Source organism: Myiozetetes cayanensis, unplaced genomic scaffold, assembly GCF_022539395.1.
Source record: "Myiozetetes cayanensis isolate MyiCay16 unplaced genomic scaffold, myiCay2020 scf3, whole genome shotgun sequence".
Taxonomy (NCBI): Eukaryota; Metazoa; Chordata; class Aves; order Passeriformes; family Tyrannidae; genus Myiozetetes; species Myiozetetes cayanensis.
This window is the reverse complement of record NW_026087521.1, coordinates 37,891,875-37,912,868: the sequence shown is the minus strand read 5'-3', so window position 1 is coordinate 37,912,868 and position 20,994 is coordinate 37,891,875. Positions and strand designations below refer to the sequence as shown.

At 37.0% G+C, this 20,994-nt stretch overlaps 1 protein-coding gene across 5 annotated transcripts in view; it reads left to right on the top strand.

The window, feature by feature from the left end:
* OSBPL8 (oxysterol binding protein like 8) overlaps positions 1 to 20,994 on the top strand; it is an 84,208-nt gene that overhangs the window by 20,081 nt on the left and 43,133 nt on the right. For 2 of the 5 annotated variants that reach the window (XM_050324441.1, XM_050324440.1), the window contains exons 2-4: positions 8,064 to 8,169; positions 13,537 to 13,573; positions 15,842 to 15,979. In XM_050324441.1, coding sequence (XP_050180398.1) covers positions 8,128 to 8,169; positions 13,537 to 13,573; positions 15,842 to 15,979 — 217 coding nt within the window. In that variant the 5' untranslated portion in view covers positions 8,064 to 8,127. Of the gene's footprint in view, positions 1 to 8,063; positions 8,170 to 13,536; positions 13,574 to 15,841; positions 15,980 to 20,994 lie in introns of those variants that run through there. The other 3 variants (XM_050324442.1, XM_050324443.1, XM_050324444.1) reach the window with 3 other exon arrangements.

Genomic DNA, 20,994 nt, shown 5'->3' with positions numbered 1-20,994 from the left:
TATCCTCTGTCTTGAAATTGTGGAAACTACCTTCTAGCACTAGCCAAAAGAAATCCAAATGAAGGCCATCTCTTTTGTCATCAACTCTATTTTAATATTAAGAAGAGGCACTGCTGCCAAGATACAGAAATTAAATTGCACGTGAGAATAAACATTAGATTCCTGTTTAAAATATCCAAATTTAATCCTGTAGAAAGTCCATTTCTTAAAAACCTCTCAAACACAATATAACTGTGTTACATCTAAGCACAGCTCAACTGAGACATGTTTGTCTGTGTTAAGTCTTCTTTCACACTTTTAATCTTGGAACTTCCCTTGATTTTTCCATTTTATGTATTTCAGTTTAGAGCAGAAATTAGGATTGTAGTTGCTTTCTTACCTGAGCTCCTGTGAAATGTATTCATGATGCTCATTAGCAGGACCCAGAGAGGTAATATCAGTTCTTATTTCTCTGAAACAACTTTGGGGTACAGAAAATGATTCTGCACTGGTAGGTCTTTGGGAGCTCTGGATGAATAAAGATCATCTATTTTATTCACTCCACATTAAAGCTATTCTTCAATAGTACTTGCTAGTGAAAAAAAATGATTACCACTTCCAGCGGTTCTTGCTACCTTTGAAAGCAATAGTTCGTATATACCTTCAGAACAGCTTTCTGCAACTTTATTCCTTATAAAATTGATTGTATTTTTGACCTGCAGCTAAGGCTTAAAATATTTCTGTATCTATGATCTCATTGTAACTAAGATGTTAAGATACATCATTTGATGTATTAGACTTTTAATACCTTCTAGAGGCTTTTTCAGCAGAATGGATGAATTTTTTTTCATATTCTTAAAATGTTTTTCATAGTCTTGAAATAGTTTTCTTTTTTTTCTTTCTTTTTAATGCTTTGACTCTGTGTTTGACAGTAATGTCTGTCAAGCTGAAGCATTTCTTTTAGGAAAAGCAAGGTTGGATTTTGTTTTGGAATGTTCCTTACAGAGGAAATCCAAATCTATCTCCTGTCTCAGGATGGCAACTGATTCTACTTTGGCATCAGAAACAGAAGGATTTGTTCTGCCACCTATCCAACTTGTCTGGGGAAACATATCTGCTGACTTATCTTAATTTTTCATTTCAGAAAAACCTTTAACAACAACACTGCTTTTCCTTTTGCCTTGGCTTGATTCCCTTCATATCCTGCAGGTGTTGGGCGAGTGTGTAGTTGTAAGCACAGTCCATGCTTACACAGGCTGTTATGGTTGGAATGGAGGCGAGTTAAAAGATGACCCTTAGCTGTTCTTTACCGCTGCTGTGCCAGGCCTGTAGGAGTCCTATGACCTAGCTCAGTTTAAATTATGTGCATTCTGTGTCTGTTTATTTGCAATAGGGGGGATTTCTCTGACAGAAGAAGGTTAGGGAGCACCTGCACAGACAGTTCAGAAAGGCAGCAGCCACAGTGGGAAAAGAGGGGTAAGGACCAGGTGTGGGGGACTAGTAATCTCCTAATCCCTTTCACATGTTTCTAAAAGAATGTGTCATACTGCATCTTCATACAGCTGCCAAAATGAGAGAGGAGAAATGACAGGGTGCCATCTGGCCTCTCATAACAGTGCAGAGCAACCTTTTTTTTTTTTAGAACTCTGAGCTATTATGAGAGGCATCTTGGTTTCTAATGCAAACTTTTAGATGAACATGAATTAACTAGACATCTGGGGAGATGTGGTGTATGCGAAAGACTATTAGTATTACCTTTACAGGTGTGAAAGAAAAGTGCTAATGCTGTTAGAAGAAAGGCAGGATTCCTTGACTTTAAATTACTAAATTTATCATGTTGCTTTCTTAAACCTTTTTTAGCTTTTTGTCCTTGTGCAGGAAAAATGCAAGGCCCAAATAGCAAATGTACCCTTAAGTGGCAGGGCAGAGTTCTGAAAGGAGTATGGTTTGCAATGTGTCTAACCATTAGTTTGAGCGCATCGTTTTTGCTTCAAAACCAAGACTGTCATTGGCCAATTTAACCTTGTTTTAAGGTTCTGTACAGCATCCCCATAGTTATTTTACTGGTTGGTACTGCAGTAAAATAATGTAAAAAATAAAATGTATGTAAAAATAAAATGCTAGGTTTGGTGTTGTAAGGTTAGATTAAATCTTCTTTCCCTAATTCACAATGAAGCAAAAAAAAAAAATCTTCTGGATATTTTATGAAGCTTCATAGGATCTCTCTGATTCTAACTTAAATGATCAAAACCAATGATTTATTTCCTCTCTTGTTCTTATGCTCAAAAGTTAGACTGAGGCCTAGGTAAAAATGTCTTACGGAGGAAAAGTGTGTAATGCTTCAAGTAACTAGACACCTGTAAGTGAAGAAATAGACATTTTTACCATCAAAACTAACAACTCATTTGAATTATGGGAACAGTCCTGCAGAATGTATCTTGAGGACTGGGACAGGTTGGCCATTGAAATACACTTCAAAGCTCTCCAAAGGACTTCTGAACTCTTGGACATAAGCTTTTAGAGAGGATGATGGATTTTATTACCTGATTCTTACCATCTCTTCTGTACTCCATTTTTATCAGGACAAGTTTGTCTGTGGGACACCTGTTTAAGGTAGTAATTATTAAAGTTGCAGTGGATATTCAGAAGTTAGCTACACTTTCCTTGGTGTTCATTGCCATCTAACTCTTTTAAAAGATGCAAAGTCCAGATACCTCAGCTAACTTATTTCTAGATGAGAGATGTTTTCAAGTCGTTTTCTTAAACTTCAACTTCCCTTTTTTTTGGTGTTTTGGTATTTGATATTTTTTTGCCTTCTGAAAACAGCACTACAGAAACAAAGGAAATAGCTGTCTTTGCATGTGGACTGTTTATTTGGAAAACAAAGAGGTAGATGATGAAACTCAGGGTGGAACTGTTTTGTACAGGTAGATTTGATGGCTGATAGCACTAAGTGATCACAGTATACTTGGGGGACTTGGGGCAGTTGTTGAGTTCTGCTGTGCTTATACTTGTAGCAGACTTTTGGGCATTCAAACATTGCAATTCAGAGTTAACATAACTGTGTCGTTTGTCATCTATGACTTCTCCTATATAATTACTGATTTTGTCAAGCTCTTCTGTTTGGACTGACCTGACAGTAGAAAAAACCTAGAGATTTACTCAACTCTCAAATTTCTCTTGTAGAATTGCACAATGCAACATCTTTCTAGTTCTTCCAAGTTCTTATTAGTGTAAGATGCTTAGCTTGAGAGTTGAGGAAAAGTCGTGATTTCTTTGTTTACCAGATATTTTACTGAACTGTATTATTCTGTTGCCCCTCCTCCATGTTTACCAGTAACTGAGCTTCAGTTCCTGCTTTCTCAGAACTAATCTGAACAAACACAGAGTACTTGGCATGCAGTAACACTGTATCATGTGCAAGAAGTTGGCCTGATCTGTAGCTTGTTGATGAAGTGTACTTGGTGTGTGGACTTGGTAACTAAGAGGGATGGATGATCTGTGGCCTTAGACTACAACCAGGAGGCTGCACTTCTTCTGGTCCACTGGATTCAAAGAACCTTTCTTGAAAGTAAGGTGTACTTCTATGATCATCTATGCTGTTGCTGCTCCCTCACTGCACGGAGCAAAGTGAAAGTGCCTTCATCGGTTGTATGACAGCGTGAGTGACATTTAGGTTATTTGAGAGCCTTGGTTTGATCACCTAGTTAGATTTAGGAAGTAGATTTCCTTTAATGTCTTAAAACTGTTCCTATAGTTACTAGCTCTTAATTTCTGTGAATCTTGTTCTTTTTATTTGGTTATTTTAGCACTTTCTCAAGAGCATTAGTTTAAACTTCCTTATGGACCTTACAGAACTGAATACACTCATAACCACACCTCAGAACTGCTTACCTAGGGTTCACCTGGTTATCCGATGAGTGGTTGAACACAAGTCATCAACATGTCCTTGCCACAAAGAAGGGGAATGGTGTCCTTGGATCCATTAGATGAAGCATTTCCAGCAGGCAAATAGTGATCCTTCCTCTCTACTTAGCACTGCTGAGTCCGTTTCTGCAGTGTTGGCTCCAGTTCAGGGCTACCCAGTACAAGAGAGACATGGACATATTGAAGAGAGTCCAATGAAGGGCCAGGAAGATGATCAAAGGCCTGGATCATCTCTTTTATGAGAAAAGGTTGAAAGAGCTGGGACTGTTAAGTCTGGGGAAGAGAAGGCTCAGGGAGATCTCATCTATGTGTATAAATAGCTGAAGGGAGGGTGTAAAGGTGACAGAGCCAGTGATGCCCAGTGATGGGACAAGAGGCAATGGGCACAAACAGAAGCACAGGAGGTTTTGTCCCAACATCAGGAAACATTTTTTGACTCTGAGGGTGATGAAGTCAAGGACCTGGGTGAATTTTTATCCTTCTTGACATCAACGTAAACAACTAGTTTTCTGTTCTCCTGGCATGCCGTACCTGTGCTTGTTGCCACGTTGATCTTTGAAGTCAATGTATTATTATGCCTGTGTCATCTTAAAAAAATTGCAGTATATTCTTACCTGATACACATCTCAGGCAATTTAAATGCTTTTGCTTATTTTAGGCTTTAAGGAAAGAAGTCAGGCATCCAGCAGAACTTAGGTCAGTTTGGATGTCAGACCCCTGGAGAACACTTCCCCTTTGGAAAGGGGATCAGCACACAGTAGCCATTTCAGCATGCGCTTGGTGCTGCCCAGTGACAGATCCCAGGTGAGGCTGTACCTTGCCCATGAGGTGTGATGCTGGAGAGCAAGAGGGTACTCTGATACTACAGTTTGGTATCATCAGCAAAAATAAGTTAAGATGGAATGCAGATGTTAACAAGTTATGGATCATGTGGATCATGCATTAAATGTATGTTTCTGACCCATTCAACCCTCTTCACACTTGGAGAGAAATAACTTCTTTTGTGGCATGATTTGTCTGATTGGTACAGCTGCTTTAAAATAAGCAATACCTTTGTAAGAGCTGGATTGTATCCATTTCTATAAAATGGGTGACTAGCTGGATGCCATCATATAGTTATTTTCAAATAATTTCAGCTTGTGTGTGTCCTCCTGAACACTTAAGCTTTTAAGAATTCTGATTGTGAAGGAACATTTGTTAACCTCAAACCAACCAAACTGCAAACACTTGGGAAGGTGGAGAGAGCAGCAAAGGCGTGTCATATATGTCCCCCAAAAACTAAAACAAACAAACAAACAAAAAACCAAACAATGAAATTATACATTTGTGGTTGTATCTTTAAATCTAATGGTTGGGTTAACTGAAGTAGAAAAGAGCTTGCTCACTTGTGGAAGCACCCCACATAGTAACCTGGCTGCGTTTGCAAATATTTCCCCTTCTCTACATTGATTAGAAAGTTGTTTCAAAACCCTGGGGCTTAGATGGTTAGAAACATTCTGTAATTTTCAAAATAAATCTCTTCTCCAATTTCATACTTATTTGACTCTTTGGCAATATCCTTTTGCTGAGAGAGCCTTTTTCCTTCCTTGGTATTTATTTTGGCATATTTCAGAGGCAATATTGTTCACTTTTAGCCTTCATTTTGCCAAGAAAAATAAGCGAAGCTAGCTGTCTACTCATAAGCTAAACAATGTAGGGGAAGGTAGTCCTTAACCATTTCTGCACCTGCTTTACTGGTCAAACATGAGCAGGCCAAATTTTCTCCTTCCCTCTTCCAGAAAACTTCACTGCAGCCTTCAAGACCCTGCTGGATTATAAGTATCTTGGGCACCACAAGTGACTGTGAATGAATGCTAGGGATTAGACAGTAGGGTACCTGTCTGATGATACTGCTCTTGAGACTGAGATAAGGAAGGGGTGTAGTGGCTGTGGTCATGTGAACAAATGGAGGAGCAGAATACACCCAGGAGCATTGGCAATAAAAATTAAGAGTTAAAAAATATTAAATATAGAGATGGGTTAAAATTTTTTTTAGGGTAAATGTTCTTGTGTCAGGAAAGATCTGTTTATTCAGATAACTTGAATGTGGTTGCAAGTTTGTATAACTAAAAAAAGCTGACAAACTGCTTTAAATATGAGTGCATACATCTGTTTGCTATGCAACTAATTTTTCATCCTGTTTAGAAGAGTTTAGCATTTCCGTAAATTGAATATGCATGCAGTCTGGTGTTGCTGAATTTCCTGCTAATAAGAGAACCTAAAATGGGTGTGGGGGGGAGAGATGACAAGGAACAGACATCGAGTTGTTACGCAGTTCTGCATCCTTGTGCTGGGGTGTGGAAGGTGTGCGTCGCAGTGCCTGCTGCTCCAGGAAACAGACCTTCTGGGGCGAATTCCTCCTCCTGCGGTAATGCCATATTTTCTTTTATTAATGCAAATTAATCACTTGTAGTAATCTCCTTTCAGATGTCTACTGTTTCTAATTTACATGAGAACATGTAGCCCAGTTATCCTTTCCAGTTACATGCCACCTCAGTTAATTACTTAGGAGTTTGAGCAGTATCCTCATCAGTTATTTGCATTAAGTCATAGGGAACTATTAACTTTGCAGTTTTGTTAGCACTCAGTCATTTTGTTAAACTTTTTTTTTTAATGCTTCCTTTTGTGTTTTAGTGACATGTGGTAAATTGCTATAGTGTGTTAATACTGCATGTTTTTCCTGAGGAAAAATTCTAATTCTAATGTGCATTTACATAATACAAAACAAACAGACAAGATAATAAAAACATATAGAAGTAGTTGAATAAATGTTTATTCTTTATAGTGAGATTTGTTTTCACAAGTGTCTATTTCTTGAGACAGGCCTTGAAACAGAAGACCTTGTGCATTCTGGTCATCTGTTTGACTTTCTCCTATCCTCCTGCACCCAGGATGCTCCTTAGGTTCCCTGGTGGGGACACTTCCTCCCACCTCACCCTTCTGTCCTCATTTAAACTGTTTCTACTAAAGCTTGCTGTAGCTTGATATCTACATTAAGCACCATATGCTAACATCCTATCTTAAAAAAAACCCACCACGTCCATGCTACCACTGCTCTTGCACAAGTGTTGGTTTAGCAATCTAGTTTGTAATTCATCTGCTTCCTGCCCCCACACCCTGCCCAAGACAAAATTAAATGGAAAAAAGTGTCCTTGGGCTAATTCTCTGATCAAACACTTGCTCTGGGTGGTGGTGAGAGCAGAGTGAGCATGGCTTCGCTGACAGTGGAACCACAGGGTATTCTTCCTGTGGAATACTAACTGTACTGTTTCACACAGTTCAGTGTACAGCTTTCTCATCTACTTGTATCTTGCTGATGAAGGCTTTGTACAGACCAGCAGAGCAGTGACTGTAGTTGGGCATCTCAGTAGGCATCCCAATCTGATTTGCTCCTCTCCTGAAACCCCTAAACGAACAAGTGGTTAAAGTGTGTTTTCCCCACCAAGTTTTGCTTGATCCCAAAACATTTTCTTGTCTCACTTGTGACTTCAGATGTGCTGCGAATACTAAGATTCATTGTAGATTTCATTCTCGTGCAAAAAAATTAAATAGGAAATGCTTAAAGAATGAGGCATTGCTTTCTGTCTGTGTGTGGTGACCCCCAGCTGAGTGCTTGCTCTGCCACAGAGGGTGCTGGCTTGCACAAATTATTTAATTTGTGTGTCTTGGTTCCACAAAGCGATACGTGGCTGTTTTTGGAGTTACACTGGGAAACCCTCAAGTCTGACTGCTCTGGAATAGCTTTTTTGTACCCAAACAGCTTGTGTGCACACGCCTGTGGGGCGGGAGTGTTGTGGCTGCTGGGAACTCTGGAACAAGGGGAAGTACAGCACAAAACGTATGCATTTCTGGGTTTTTTTGCAAAACTTTTCCTTATTTGTAAAAATAAATGCTTGCCTCTGTGAGTAGCTTCTGTTTTGGCCATTTTATTTGAAAGTATTTTATCCATTCCTAAAAAGTTAATTTCTCTGGGTAAATATCCATGTTTTGCAAGCAACTGTAAAATGCAGAGCTTGCATTTAGGACTGTTTACCCTCTTAAAACTTATAGGAGAGAAAGGGTAGCTCTATAACAGATTTCAACCCTTGGAATTGAATTATTGTATTTTTCTTCTCTAGGGTCTCAAGTGGCAGGATGGAAGAACTCTAACTGGTAGAGAGACAGACAACAGGCCCTTTCAGCATGGAGACAACTCCGGTTGATGGGGAACTTGATAGAAATTCAGTGAGTAACTTAAATGTGCCTTTACGTAATGAGATGAATGTGAAGATACTTTTGCAGGGAGAAGATAAAGTGGATTGAATCTGTTCAGTTTTGGGTTGAATTGATACTTTTCTGGTGAATGTATTTGGAATATCATGTAGTATCATGTACCATTTCCTAGATTCTCATGGCAAGAAGGCTGAATGTCAAAAATCATTTGGATTTTGGATTTGATTTTTTTGGATTTTATCTCAGAGTCTCAAAGAAAAAAGGTATTCCTCTCAGTCTAATTGGCATTTGCTAGTTAGTGACTATGAACAATAGAAAAAATAATGTATTTCTTTATGGAATGAGGAGCAGAAAAAGCAGGAGAAGTGATAATTATACGTTATCAGAGCAATCTGAGGTTAAGAGTTGATAATCTGTACTGATTATAAAATTTCTGAGTTAGCAAAGCTCTTTTTAAGCACAGTTTAAAACCAGGAAAGGCTAGTGATTACTATCACACTTCATCATCATCATATTGAAATTATATAAGAATCTGGTTTTCCACAAGCTGTGTTATGTAGAAGCACTCCAATAGCTGAAGCAGGAAGTGTTTTTCAGTTTCCAGAGTTACTTTGTGATAGAAAGCACTGCCTCCCAAAGGCAAAAATAGGATATGTTTTCTGTAACTGTGGTGAAGGTCAAGTTTAACGCTTCATTAGTGACAAACTTTATTTGTGACAGTCAGCTACTACATAGAGCTATTAATTTGTTCAAGTGTTTTATTACTGTTTTTATCTTAAGCGATGAATTTGTAGACAAACTATTTTGCAGTGCATTAAGAAAATCCTTGACTTTTTCCTGTAATAAACAAATTCATTATTTTGTTGCATGGACAACACATCTATATTCTAGATGCAAACATACTCTGACTATCAACTCTCACTGTTTTTTAAAAAACCTGTCAGTTCAGTTGCTGTGCTCCTTGTTTCCTAAAATAAAAAAAAAGTACCAGTTTACAAAAAACTTCAAGTAACATAAAATGTGCTAGTTTTCTTTTTGTGACATGCATTCAGAATAGCATGATCTTAAAAAGGTATCCTGAAATGAATCTCTGTATGTCTTACCAAGTCTCCTTCAAAAGAATGGTAATTGTAAGGATAGATTGCCTTTCATCCTGTGTGCTTATGCACCTAAAGTGTAATCTCAGAACATTTTTTTTTAACTGGTATACTGTTATAGGCTACTCTAAGCATTTCTTACCAAAATATCAGCTCATCTGTCTTAACAGCTGTTACAATGTCAAGTTTTTTGTTTTGTAGGCAAGTGTTAAAAACGTTTTTGAAAGCTTATCTGGTAGTCTAATATTCTTGATCTGGTGTACAACATAGTAAAAAAAGTGAAAATTAAATACTAAAACCCTCATATACATTTTAAGAGAGATCGACCAAGTAATTTTGAAGACCTTGAATCAATGCAAATCCTGACTCTTCCCAGAAGTTTAAATTTTTTGAAATAATTTTTAAAAGTTTTCTGTATTCCAGACTTTGAACTGCAAGAGGTTGGTTTGGTTTGGTTTTTTGTTTTTTTTTTAATGTTCCATTTGTCTAATTAAGATTCATTAAATACATGAGGTGCAACATGTGTGATGAATACTGATTAATATTTTTTCCCACCATTTTAACTCCTTTAGGATGTTTCTAGGAGGTACCTGAGAGAGCTCTTTTTAGAGGTGTCAGCTTTCTAATTTGTTTTTTGTTTGTGTGTAAAAACAAAACAAAATATAACAAACAAACAAACAAACCAGAGGAGATTATAGAACTTAATACTGGGATCTTTTTTCAGAATCAATATAGGGAGAAAATGAAATTCTTTTCTAATGATTAGGTTTATACATACTGCATATAAATCTGAACACAAAGGCTGTTGCAGCTTAGCAAACTATTTTTGTAGTCTGGCACCATTAAAACAATGCAAAATACTAGAACCTTTGGTTTGAGTTCTTGTTTGACAACAGTTTTTGCCTATCTTTCTACAAAATAGTAATTTAATTTTAACAGGCCTCACCAACTCAGAACATTACCTAGAAAGATGGGTAAAAAACATTCTTTTTCAAAATTAATTTTTTACTAATTCTCAGTTGCCTCTAATTTTTACCAAAACATATATTTAATAAATAAATTACCTGTGATATAGCTTTGACAGTCAGTCCCTGCTATTTAAATACATCAATAGACATAGAAGTACCTTTTTTCCTTGAAGTATAGGATAGAGGTCCTCTTTACTGATCAGATTAGCAGGGTGGGTTAGTGGTCCTGAACTTAAATGTAACTGGAATAATATTGATGATTTACACATATTCAGTGACTACCTTCAGGAAAAGTCTGTCTTCAGCAGAATGAAAACTCTAACTTGGCTTTAGAATGGACATTTCAACTCTTATTAAAAATGTAACTGTAGGTTTTGATTGTAAAACTAGTAAGTATATTTTAAAAACTTATCTTTGTAGTATGACATTCAGACATGTTAGTATGACACATGCTTTTTCTTTTACCCTAAAATTCAACAGGAAAAGGATTTGTTTTTTTAGGACAACTTGGCATATATAACTTAAAGTTTAGTAGCAGTTGTTATTAGTTTTATTTCTGAGAAATGAATGTCTAAAAATAGTGCTTTTCTGAAGTACGTGAACTACCTTTGTATAAAACCAGAATTATGGTTGCTGTCTGATGGGATGCTTTATATTGCTCGTTTTATTCCTAAATCTTACTTAAAAATTTTACTGTGAGGAGGACTAGGTTTTGTATGTTTTGATAGCAGCATTTTAAGGAAATTGTGCCTCAGTAGAAGCTGAATTAAAAATGTAGTGTTGAGAACCTGCCTTGTGAAAGGACTTGTTCTGTAATCTGTAATAATCAAAGTCATCGATTATGTAATGTGAAAAAAAGGGTAGGCTGTGTCTCTGGAAATATGCATATGTTTCTCTTAATTTTGTATATTTAGAATAAGAGTTGTGGGAGGTGATGGACAGTAATGTCCTGTGAACATGCTTTTCAGAGCAAACACTGAAGTAGTAAAACTGTTATGTTTTATTCCTTTGGTGGTTTGGATCCCAAATCCGCAGAGATATGAATTGCAGATGATAGAGGTGCAGTAGGCCACCAGAAAATGAAGAGGTCTTTTTTCCCAAAATAGTCTTATTTCAGTACCTTAACATCTTGCATCAGTGTTTAGAAATACATCTTCTGCATATTTTAGGTAAATATGCAGGCCCAAATGCGTCTAACGAAGAGAGGAGGTTGACCAGCAACGGAGGTAGTTTGGTGTGTAAACAGAATGTCTGTTGGAGAAGATCAGGGACAGAGTTAGACAGGCTTGTGTTTCAGCCTCTGGCGTAGGAGCTGTTTGTACCAGTTCATAGGATTAACCATGCAATGCTAAAATATTTACATGAAAAGCCCCTGCACCATCGTCTCCGGTGACAGGTTGCCCTGCTCTGTGGTGTCATGTTGTATCTTGGTCAGGGCTACTTGAGAGGCAGGCAGTGAGACTGAATCTGCTGCGGTGCTTTTTCACTCTCATTTCTTCAATATGTAAGTACTCGGTGTGAGTGAACATTCTGTCCCAGTCTCTGATACTTCTGATCCTATATGTCTGTTTACAATGTATTTTTCCAGATCTGTGCTCTTGGTTTCCAGTTGTGAAATAAAGCAGACCAGCGCTGAATAGCAGTGTTCCCCGTCCTTCAGTCAGTTGCTGGATCTCTGTACAGGCTTCTTGCTCTCTTGTCAGTCACTATTCTCTTGAATCTAAAATCACCATAGGGTAGTACAGTTACAGTCCAAACATAAATTGTTTCCTAATCTGCTGTTATATTATCTGTACGTTAAAAGAAATACTTTGACTTGAAAACCATTGAATTCTTGAATACTTTTCATGTACTAGTACCGAAACCTGCCTGTAAGTTCATGGGTTCCCTGAGCACCATTTCACTTTGATGTCAGTTTAGTCTCTGACAGGAATTGAAGGTTATTTACCAAGTTTGCTTATATTTTATTTCAACCTTCGTTGTTTAATCAAATCTTGTTACAGAAACTGCAGAATTATGAAAGGTTCCCTCACATTTCTAATGATGTGTACTGCAGTTGCTGTATTCTCACTGCAAGACTTTACCTTTGCAGATTGCACTGTCAATTCAACACCCCTAGGCACATGTGAAGGTTAACAAAAAGAAACATATATTAAAAAAAAAATCTGTTTTGAGATCAGGAGTGCAAACCAAGACACTTACTTGCAAAGATTTTGATTATGATTTTTTTTTTGTGTGTTTCTTGCTGTTTAGTCCTGATAAGAGAGGCAAGATTGGATCCTCTTTAAAGCAGGGCAAGAATTTCTCTTCTTTATGGAACATAAGTTTTTTTCTTGAGGATATAGAAGATACATTATGTTTGGATTAATTTTGAAGGAGGAAATGTTCATGCTGATCAGTATACTTGTTTTCTCCTTTTCAGAAATTTCAAATGTAGTAAATCCTTTAAGGCGTAGGTGAAATTTGCCTTACGTCTGTACATGGCTGAGCGCAGCAGGATCTTAGCCTTGATTTTGGTCTTGGCTAGCAACAATTTAAAAAAAGATTTCAGATCAGATATCAAAAAGGAGTACAGGCAGTTATTATGTAGTTACCCTCCACTAGTGCCTATATTTGATGCATTCAGTGGAACAGAAATAATTTTTTATACATGATTCTTTGGAAGAACTTTGATGTAAAATATCTGCTTAAATTTAAAACTGCACTACTTGTCTTGCATCCTAAGCAATTTAAAATATTACCTGTGTTTGTAGATAAGCTAATCTGTGGTTTCTAAGTTGTGTCTGTGTGCAAAAGCAGTTAGGTTTGGATCAAACATTAGTGGGCACTGACATGTTTTTGATGACGTTAAAGGTTTTTTCTTTCCAAAACGCTTGTCTGAAAGTGAAATGGTTTTGGAAACAAATTTTATGTTATTTCAACTTTTTTCAGAGCCTCAGTCTTTCGAAAACATTCCAGCTCAAAATTTCTTAAAAAATGTTGCGTATCAAGTCGTATGAGCACTAAGTTGCTGGTGGAAAAGTTCCACTCACAATAAGCAGTTGAGGTAGTTGCTGTTTACTAATGATAGCTTCTAATTATGGCTTTTCTATAAGCATATTTGTCTGTCAGTTTTGTTGCTTCAACTTTTCTGAACTGCTGAGTCTTTTGAGGTCTTGCCTTTGGCATTGAGGTGCATGTTGTATTTTAGTTATGAACTAACACTGTTTTCGTTGTCCTTCTTTCCCGCTGCTGCTGCTTTTGTGCACTTGCTTCTTCCTGGCCTGGATTTTTATGTTTGCTGTTCTTCGTTCTTCAACTATATGTGTACACAGCAACATGGTGAGAATAGAGATTCTCATGGACCATCAAGTAAGTAACTGCTCTCTCCTACAGTATGTTTGCACATATGTTCATAATAGCATATATTTTGCATATGGGCTGCTGGGCTAAATACTAGGTTTTCTTCTGTATCATAATTGAGAATTTGAAATATGATGAAAATTTGCTGTTGGAAAAGTATTTTGCCTGGCAAACAACTCATCTGAATTTTTCCCTACCTTTTTTTTTTTTTTTTTTTTTTTTTTTTTTTCCAAGCGGGAAAAGTTTTTTCTTCACTTCTCCCAGTCATGGCTGAAAAAAATATATCTTTCATATTACTTATCTGGAAGAGAAGCTATTTTTATGTGTTTGAAATGAAACCTTTAAATGCTACTGTAGTATAGATAGTAAAGATATGGAAATAATGGTTCAGAAAGGCTTTTGTTTTTGAGCTTGTCTGTTTATAGTGCTATATGGTTCACTTAATTTCAACAGTTTTATGTATTCAGAACTGAACAGGTGTGTATACTGTATTACTCCAGGACTGGATCTGGTGAGGTGAAAGGAAAAACTTCAGACATGTGGGTATATATATGCTTGCATGCAACCAAGGACTTATCGGTGCCATTGGTTCATGGGTGTGATGATAGTATGATTGGCAGAATAATTTTGCCTGGGATTAAGAGTTTGCATGTGTGGGGAAAGGAGAGGTGCAGGTACAAATTGATTCTTTTTGAAAAGAAATCTGTGCAGAAGCTGTGGTCCTAGCTGATATGGCTTACTATAGACATGAAGAAAACAATGTTGAATTGAATCATAATAAACCTTTTCCTATATCTGATGTTATTGTACTATTTTCAGGGGTATAGGCACTTTGATATGCTCCTTATAGAAACAGAAGAACTCCAAATCTGACACTTCAGATTTTTTCTTTCATAGTCTTACTTGAAATAAATTGACTGTAAATACCCTGATTTGTATTTCTGCAATCACATGAATTGTACTGAAAAACATGTAATCTAATGACCAGTATGATGAAAATGAACAAAGAATGTATCCTCAACTCTAACAGTTCTGTTGGTATTGAAATGTGGCCTCTAAAGAGTCAGGAGGAGGCTTTGGCATTTACTAATTCATGTTTCTTCTCTTAAATTATCTTCTGCTTGTCTTCAAGAAGATAGATGGTATGAGTTTAAACTCAGTTGAAGGAAGGTATGAAGAGAGGTTGCCTTTCTCTTGGATGGATGCTCTGAAGCCTGAGTGAAAGTCTAAAAATAAATCACCACTTTGAGGCCTTTGAGTGGTTGGCAATGCCATTGTATGTTTTCTCAGACACACTGAGCATATACACATTAAATCTGTTTTTCAAGTGGCAGAAATGGCATGTGAAACCTAAGAAGAATTAGAATAATAGAATGGAAGGAACCTTAAAGATCATCTAGACCCACCCCCTTGCTGTAAGGAGGAACATATTCTATTAGCTCAGATTGCTCTGAGCCCCATCCAACCTGACCTTGAACACTTCCAGGGATGAAGCGTCCACTACTTCTCTGGGCCACATGTTCCAGTGCCCCATCACCCTCACAGTAAAGAATTTTTTCCTAATATCTAATCTAAACCTGCCCTCTTTGAGTTTAAAACCATTTTCCCTTGTCTTGTCACTATAGACCATGGTAAAAAGTCTTTCTTTTATTTAATTAAAGACTGCAGTAAGGTCTCCCCAGAGCCTTCTCTTCTCCAGGCCAATCAACCTCAACTCTGTTACTTTTCTTTATAGGATGTGGTTTTTCCCCCTGATAATTTCAGTAGATGATGCCTTCCCCAGGAACATTTTAAAAAACCCATAAAACTCCTATTTTGGTTGTTCTCACCTAAATTCATTGGAAAGTGTAAGTGCTTTGAAGATTAGTCAGAAACTGAGTGTGGGTTTTGAGACTTAACATGTTTTGATTAGTTTGCCAAGATTTCACTGCAAAGCTATTTCCTGGGTTGACTGAATTGTGGCTATCACAAAAGTGGCAAAGAAAGAAGTATTTCAGGAGTAGTTTAATGCTGTGTCTGTATTCAGTAGCAGCCTTTTCACCACCTCCTAGTTTTGTTTCCATCTTCTGTCTTGTGTCTTAGACCAGCCAGTCTTATTACCTTCTTTCAACCATCTTCTCCAAAGCAAATTTCAGACTTGAAAACCTAATTTTCTAGAATGAAATGTTTTGCAAGACAGCAGTTGAGTACCAGTTTCATAAATAGCAGTGAAGTTCTTAATAGAAATCTATGCACAAGCACATAACATCATTGATGGAGAATCATTTTATATTTCAGCAGTGGTAACAAACAGCGATGAATCACAGCTTGTAACTCCAGGAAAAATGAACCAACAACAGGGGAAAGAAGCCTATTTTACTCCAACCAAAGAGTTACTCCAGCCGTGTCTGAGCCCAGGAACTGCCCATAGCCATGGTAAGACAAAGCTGTTTTTTACAGAGGTTTTCAAGAATTTAAATTCTGATGTTAGTTATCTGTTCCAAAATCGGTTCAAAACCACTGCCTTTTACAATAAAGAGGTAAGAAAGAAAGCATATTGAAATGTGTGTAATTATTATTATTATTAAATGCATATTAATCTGAAACAGGAAAAAATGCGTTATGTGGGGCACTAATTTATTAAAACATGCTGTGATTTGTGGGATGGGAGAGCAGTCCACATGATGGTAAATCATATTTGTATGTAACTGATGGTAACATCCTTTTCTCAGTACTTAAGTTGTGTCTTTACTGAAAACTTCAGGCTTTTAAAATTAATATTCTCTCCCCTTTTACTCTTGGCAACCATGCTAGTCAAAATGCTTCCTTTACTTCTTTCCACGAGTAGTGTTTCTATTTTTTACTTTTTTTGGATATGAACCTCCCTAACTCCCATAGCTTGCTTTGTCAAAGTAGTATTAGTGTATCAGAGTAATAAAGGTGTTGTCTCAGGTAACAAAATCATTTTCCTGTTTTCCTATTCAGTATTATTTAGATAAGAAAAAACCTTTTAAATAAAAGGTAGTTTGTTACTATGCTGAAAGTGGTAATCTTTTAGCGTATTTTAAGAGTTATTATGGTAGTATTTTCAGTATTACACATAGCTAGCTCTGATATATTTTCTAATCGCTGCTGTTATCTCACTGGAACAGCTCTTGATGTTCTCTGGCTTGTGTTATGCTTAATTTGGAAATATTTTCTATATAATATACAGAATATATCTTGTTTGTAATTTTTATTATTTTTAAAGAGTTTTTTTGTTATTCTCTCTACTTGCTGTGTTGTATTTCTTATTAGACAAATGTTATAGTTATATGTGTATTTGAATATTCTAATAAATTCTTCCTTTTAGTGTTGCTATTTCCACTAATGCATAAAGTTGCATACTGTTGTGGGTTTTTTCAGGGCTTTCACTCATAGGAATATCATTAAAAAGGGCTTTAAATGCCCTAAGACTTGGTGGTGCTACGTCAAAGTCTTTTCAGAGATTGTTTTCTCGCCTGACTTTTTTTTTCCTTCTGATTATTTCAGGCCTTATATAAGTATTGATGTTAAATGTATTTGTGCCTTTTTTAGCATCAGTCATCACTGCCTTAGTCTTCCAGGAGTACTAGAAATAAAGCTGTAGTTTCATGAAACAAGAAATTTGGCTTGCATTCAATTTGAGTAGTGAAAAGGTAGGATGTGGGCTAGGCTTCCGCAACCCACAGTTACTAACTTGTAGCCTACCTGCAACTCAGGAGGCATGCCTTTGATTTTTATGGAGGTGGATGACCCATATTTAAAAATTGAGTTGAATATTCTATGGTAGTTATTCCTATGGCAAAATTACAGTACTAGAGAAAATGTGGGCTTATTACATATGGGGAAAAGAGATGCTGTGGAAGCCTGAAAAATCTGAAGTAAACCAGAGTTTAAAGTGATGGAGTATTTGAGGTTAACAGTTGTAATTGAAATCCAGTTAATGAAGGTATTTACAATAAGCCCGTATGATGAGATAGGAGATGTTTAAATACAGAATTTAAAGGCATTTACTGTGAAGTAAACGGAAAATACTTTTAGTCACTGGCACCTGAATTCATCCTTAGGAGATAGGTAATGTAAATAATTCAAAATCATACTGGGCTTAGGATAAAGAGAATCAAAACAGAAAAATATACGGTACAGTCTACAAAGAACTGATTACATGTATATAAAGGAGAGCTGGGACATGGGTACTTAGCTTTTGGTGCTGGACAGTTGGACGTTGTCGAATGCTATTTGGCTGCTGTTACCCTGGGTTGTGCTTCCTGCTGCAAGAACAAAAGTGCCTGTGTTGCAAGGCCAGTTTTGTATAGAGCTTGTAGTTCAAAACCAGGTGAGTTGGAATGAAACAAAACCTGTCAAGAGGCAATCTCTGGAGCATCCAGCACTAACTTTGGTGTTAGCAGAGAAATATCACCGTGCGTGCTGATTTTTTGGCTGGCCAGCAGCTGTCCAGGGAGAGTCATGCTCAGTGACCATCTCATGGAAAATCTACTGGAATAAGCCTCATTTGTGTCTTCTGCTTGTGTTTTAAGCAAGATCCTAATGACAAATATTAAAAATATAGTTAAAACTAGATGAGATTTAGTATGAGGGAGTGGAGATCAACATTTAATTTCAGTTTGGCAGCATTGTCTAGTGACTGTTCAGCGAAAGTCTATTTACAATATTGCTGTTCTGTATAATTTTTATCCTTCGTTCCAAGGCTGAAGTAGCTTACCTTTGAGGCTGCTGACTGGCAAGTGTAGGTGTGGAGGTCAGACTCGCTTCCATAGAAAGGTTCAGCAAGTTTTTTTGATGGAAATATATTTAAAAAACCCTTATGGTAGGGATTTTTCTTGTATGATCTTAACATGTTTATGTAGAAAGTTCAGAATTTTAGTAGTGGAACACTAACTCAGCCATATATAGCACTGAGTCCGAGATGGACTTTTAATTCTTATGGATTAATTTATTTCTGCCTTGCCCATCAAGTAGTTAACTAGAGTGTCAGAATAACCTAGTCCTGATCATGATGCTGCAATTAATGTCTTGAACATATTAAATGATTATAGTATGTTTTTTTGTAAATATTTTATTTAGAATTGTCAGACTTGGAATTGGACCTAAATAATTCAGTAGCCTTTCAATGGAAACTTTAATGAGCTTGGAAAGTTAGCTTTATCTGTAAAGCTTTGCTTATGTTTGTGGGGTGGTGTGTTTTTAGGCCCTGGTGAGCAGCATAGCCTTGCCAACTCAGTAAAGATGATGTTTTTTAACTGTAGCGCATGTAGGTGTTAGTACTACTAAATCATCTTCCAGTTCTAGTAGCTGACACACAGACTGTATAATGCCAATTTAGCTCATTTTCTGTGTTTGCATTCTGTGATTGAAAATGTTATAAACTATTAATGGACAAACAACTGAATTTTTATCAAGCTTGGTTTTGGAATTTTTCCTTTTTTAACCTGCTGTGTGACCAAAAGGAATAACTGAAAAAATTATTTTATTGCAGTTAAAAAATGAACATGAAAAATATCAAGTACAAGACTACATTTTCAAAAGTTGTAAAGCAGAACTGTGCTTGCTGATGTGATCAACAAGTGAAATTATCCCTGGTGAACTGGATACTTGTAAATATTTTTAACTCAGACATACTGATTTATTTCTTTGATAAAATGGTTTAATATAGAAATAGCGATTACTTAAAATCTATGTTAAAAATCAGAAATCTCCTTAAATATGGTTTTTTATATTTTTAACTTATAAACATGTTCCTGAAACATATTGCTAAGTTTTTATGAAGACAGCATAGATGCTTAAATAGCAATAAGCTCTATTGGTAATAAAGAGAAAAATCTAGTTAAGATAGTATTATTACAAGGATGCTTGAAAATGTCAGACTTTTCTGTATTTTTCCTGTCTTGAGTTTTATTCAAAACACTGAGATGCAGGTGGGGTGAAAATGTGACTAGTATCTGGGAAAAGCATTACGAGGAATGTAAATCTCTCAGCTAAATTAACAGCCTCTTGCTGTTGGGCTTGGGTTTTGGTGCTTTTGGGGTTGATTTTTTTTTTTTAATTCTTTTCCAGTCAGTTCGTCAAATAAGGGTAAGCAATGTGTGTGTAAGGAAGTGTGTGCCCAGAAGGAGCATGACTTGAGATGAGAAACAGCCCCTCTTTTCCAGTAGAGGAGTAGTAGTTGTTAATTCAATTTGCAATATGATAAAAACATATTCAGTGTTACGTGACTGAGAAATGAAGTGGCTTAGGTGCAGGGAGGTGGGTTGACAGCGGAAACAAAATTAGAGGTCAGCCAGTGGTGTTGATCACCATGAATTGGAAGGAGGAGGTAAAGCTGATTTTTGGATAAGAGTGAGGGCATGTATGGCTCTGCTGATCTTGTACTTTAAACAACTCCAGAGTAAACATTTGAAGGATGCACTAGTGCTAGGATTTTAATCCACAGGATACTCCATTTTGGGAGAAAATACAAATTTAACTATTTTTGTATGTGAGAGAAGGTGGAAAGTGAAGAATAGGTGTTTTCAAGCAGTAGGTCTTAAAGAACACCTACTGGCTGTTGAAGGGATGAGATAGATACCATAATGACCAGGAAAATACAAAACTCAGATGTTACTGACCGTCTGCCCGAGGCAGCAAACAAGTAAAGTTGGTTTGTTGTTGACCTGTGCAACTTGCAGTTTTTAAAAAACATGTTTGTTTTGGTTGTTTGGCTCAGTTGATAGCAGCAGCACATTTTGTTTCACTGGGCAGTAAGAAATGTGGGAGCTCCTGACCCATCATCCCTGTTCTTGGGTCACTGCTGGTCAGTGTGAAGAAGACCCTGAGGTGTAACACACACCTCCTCTCAACCATGAGTCAGCTGTGAGTGGAAGACAGGTTGCTGTGGACCAGTGGAGGGAAAGATACAGCCCCATGTCAGTGAACTTGGAACCCCTTTCAAAGTATTAGCAGCTCTACCTGAGATGGGCACTTGGCTTTGGTGATCTGGGCACGTTTCTTCCAAGAGGTCATATGAGCCTGTTCTTTCATGTGGATGCATGACACTGGCACCACAGCAGAGAAGAACTGCCTTGGAGCTAGAGAGACAAATCCTACTGTCTATAGTTATAGCACATGGATGCATCAAGCACAGGGGAGGCTGTAACTCCACTGCGAGTTGATCACTGTTTAAATGCCAGTTCCTGCTTTTTTTTTTTTTTCCAAAAAGTGCTTTCAGTGTGTTAATGATTCTTTTTGATTTTATTTTGTTTTAATTTGTTTTACCTTGTCTTTTGATGATGAGGAAGTATCTTGTAATCAACAGTGTATAGGAGCCATGTGCACTGGTTGTTCTTTAGGTAGTTCTGGATTAATATCTGTTGTACTGCTGCAGGGACCTGACCCAGTGACACGGGTGGTCACTTTCAAAGTTTTGACAGCGA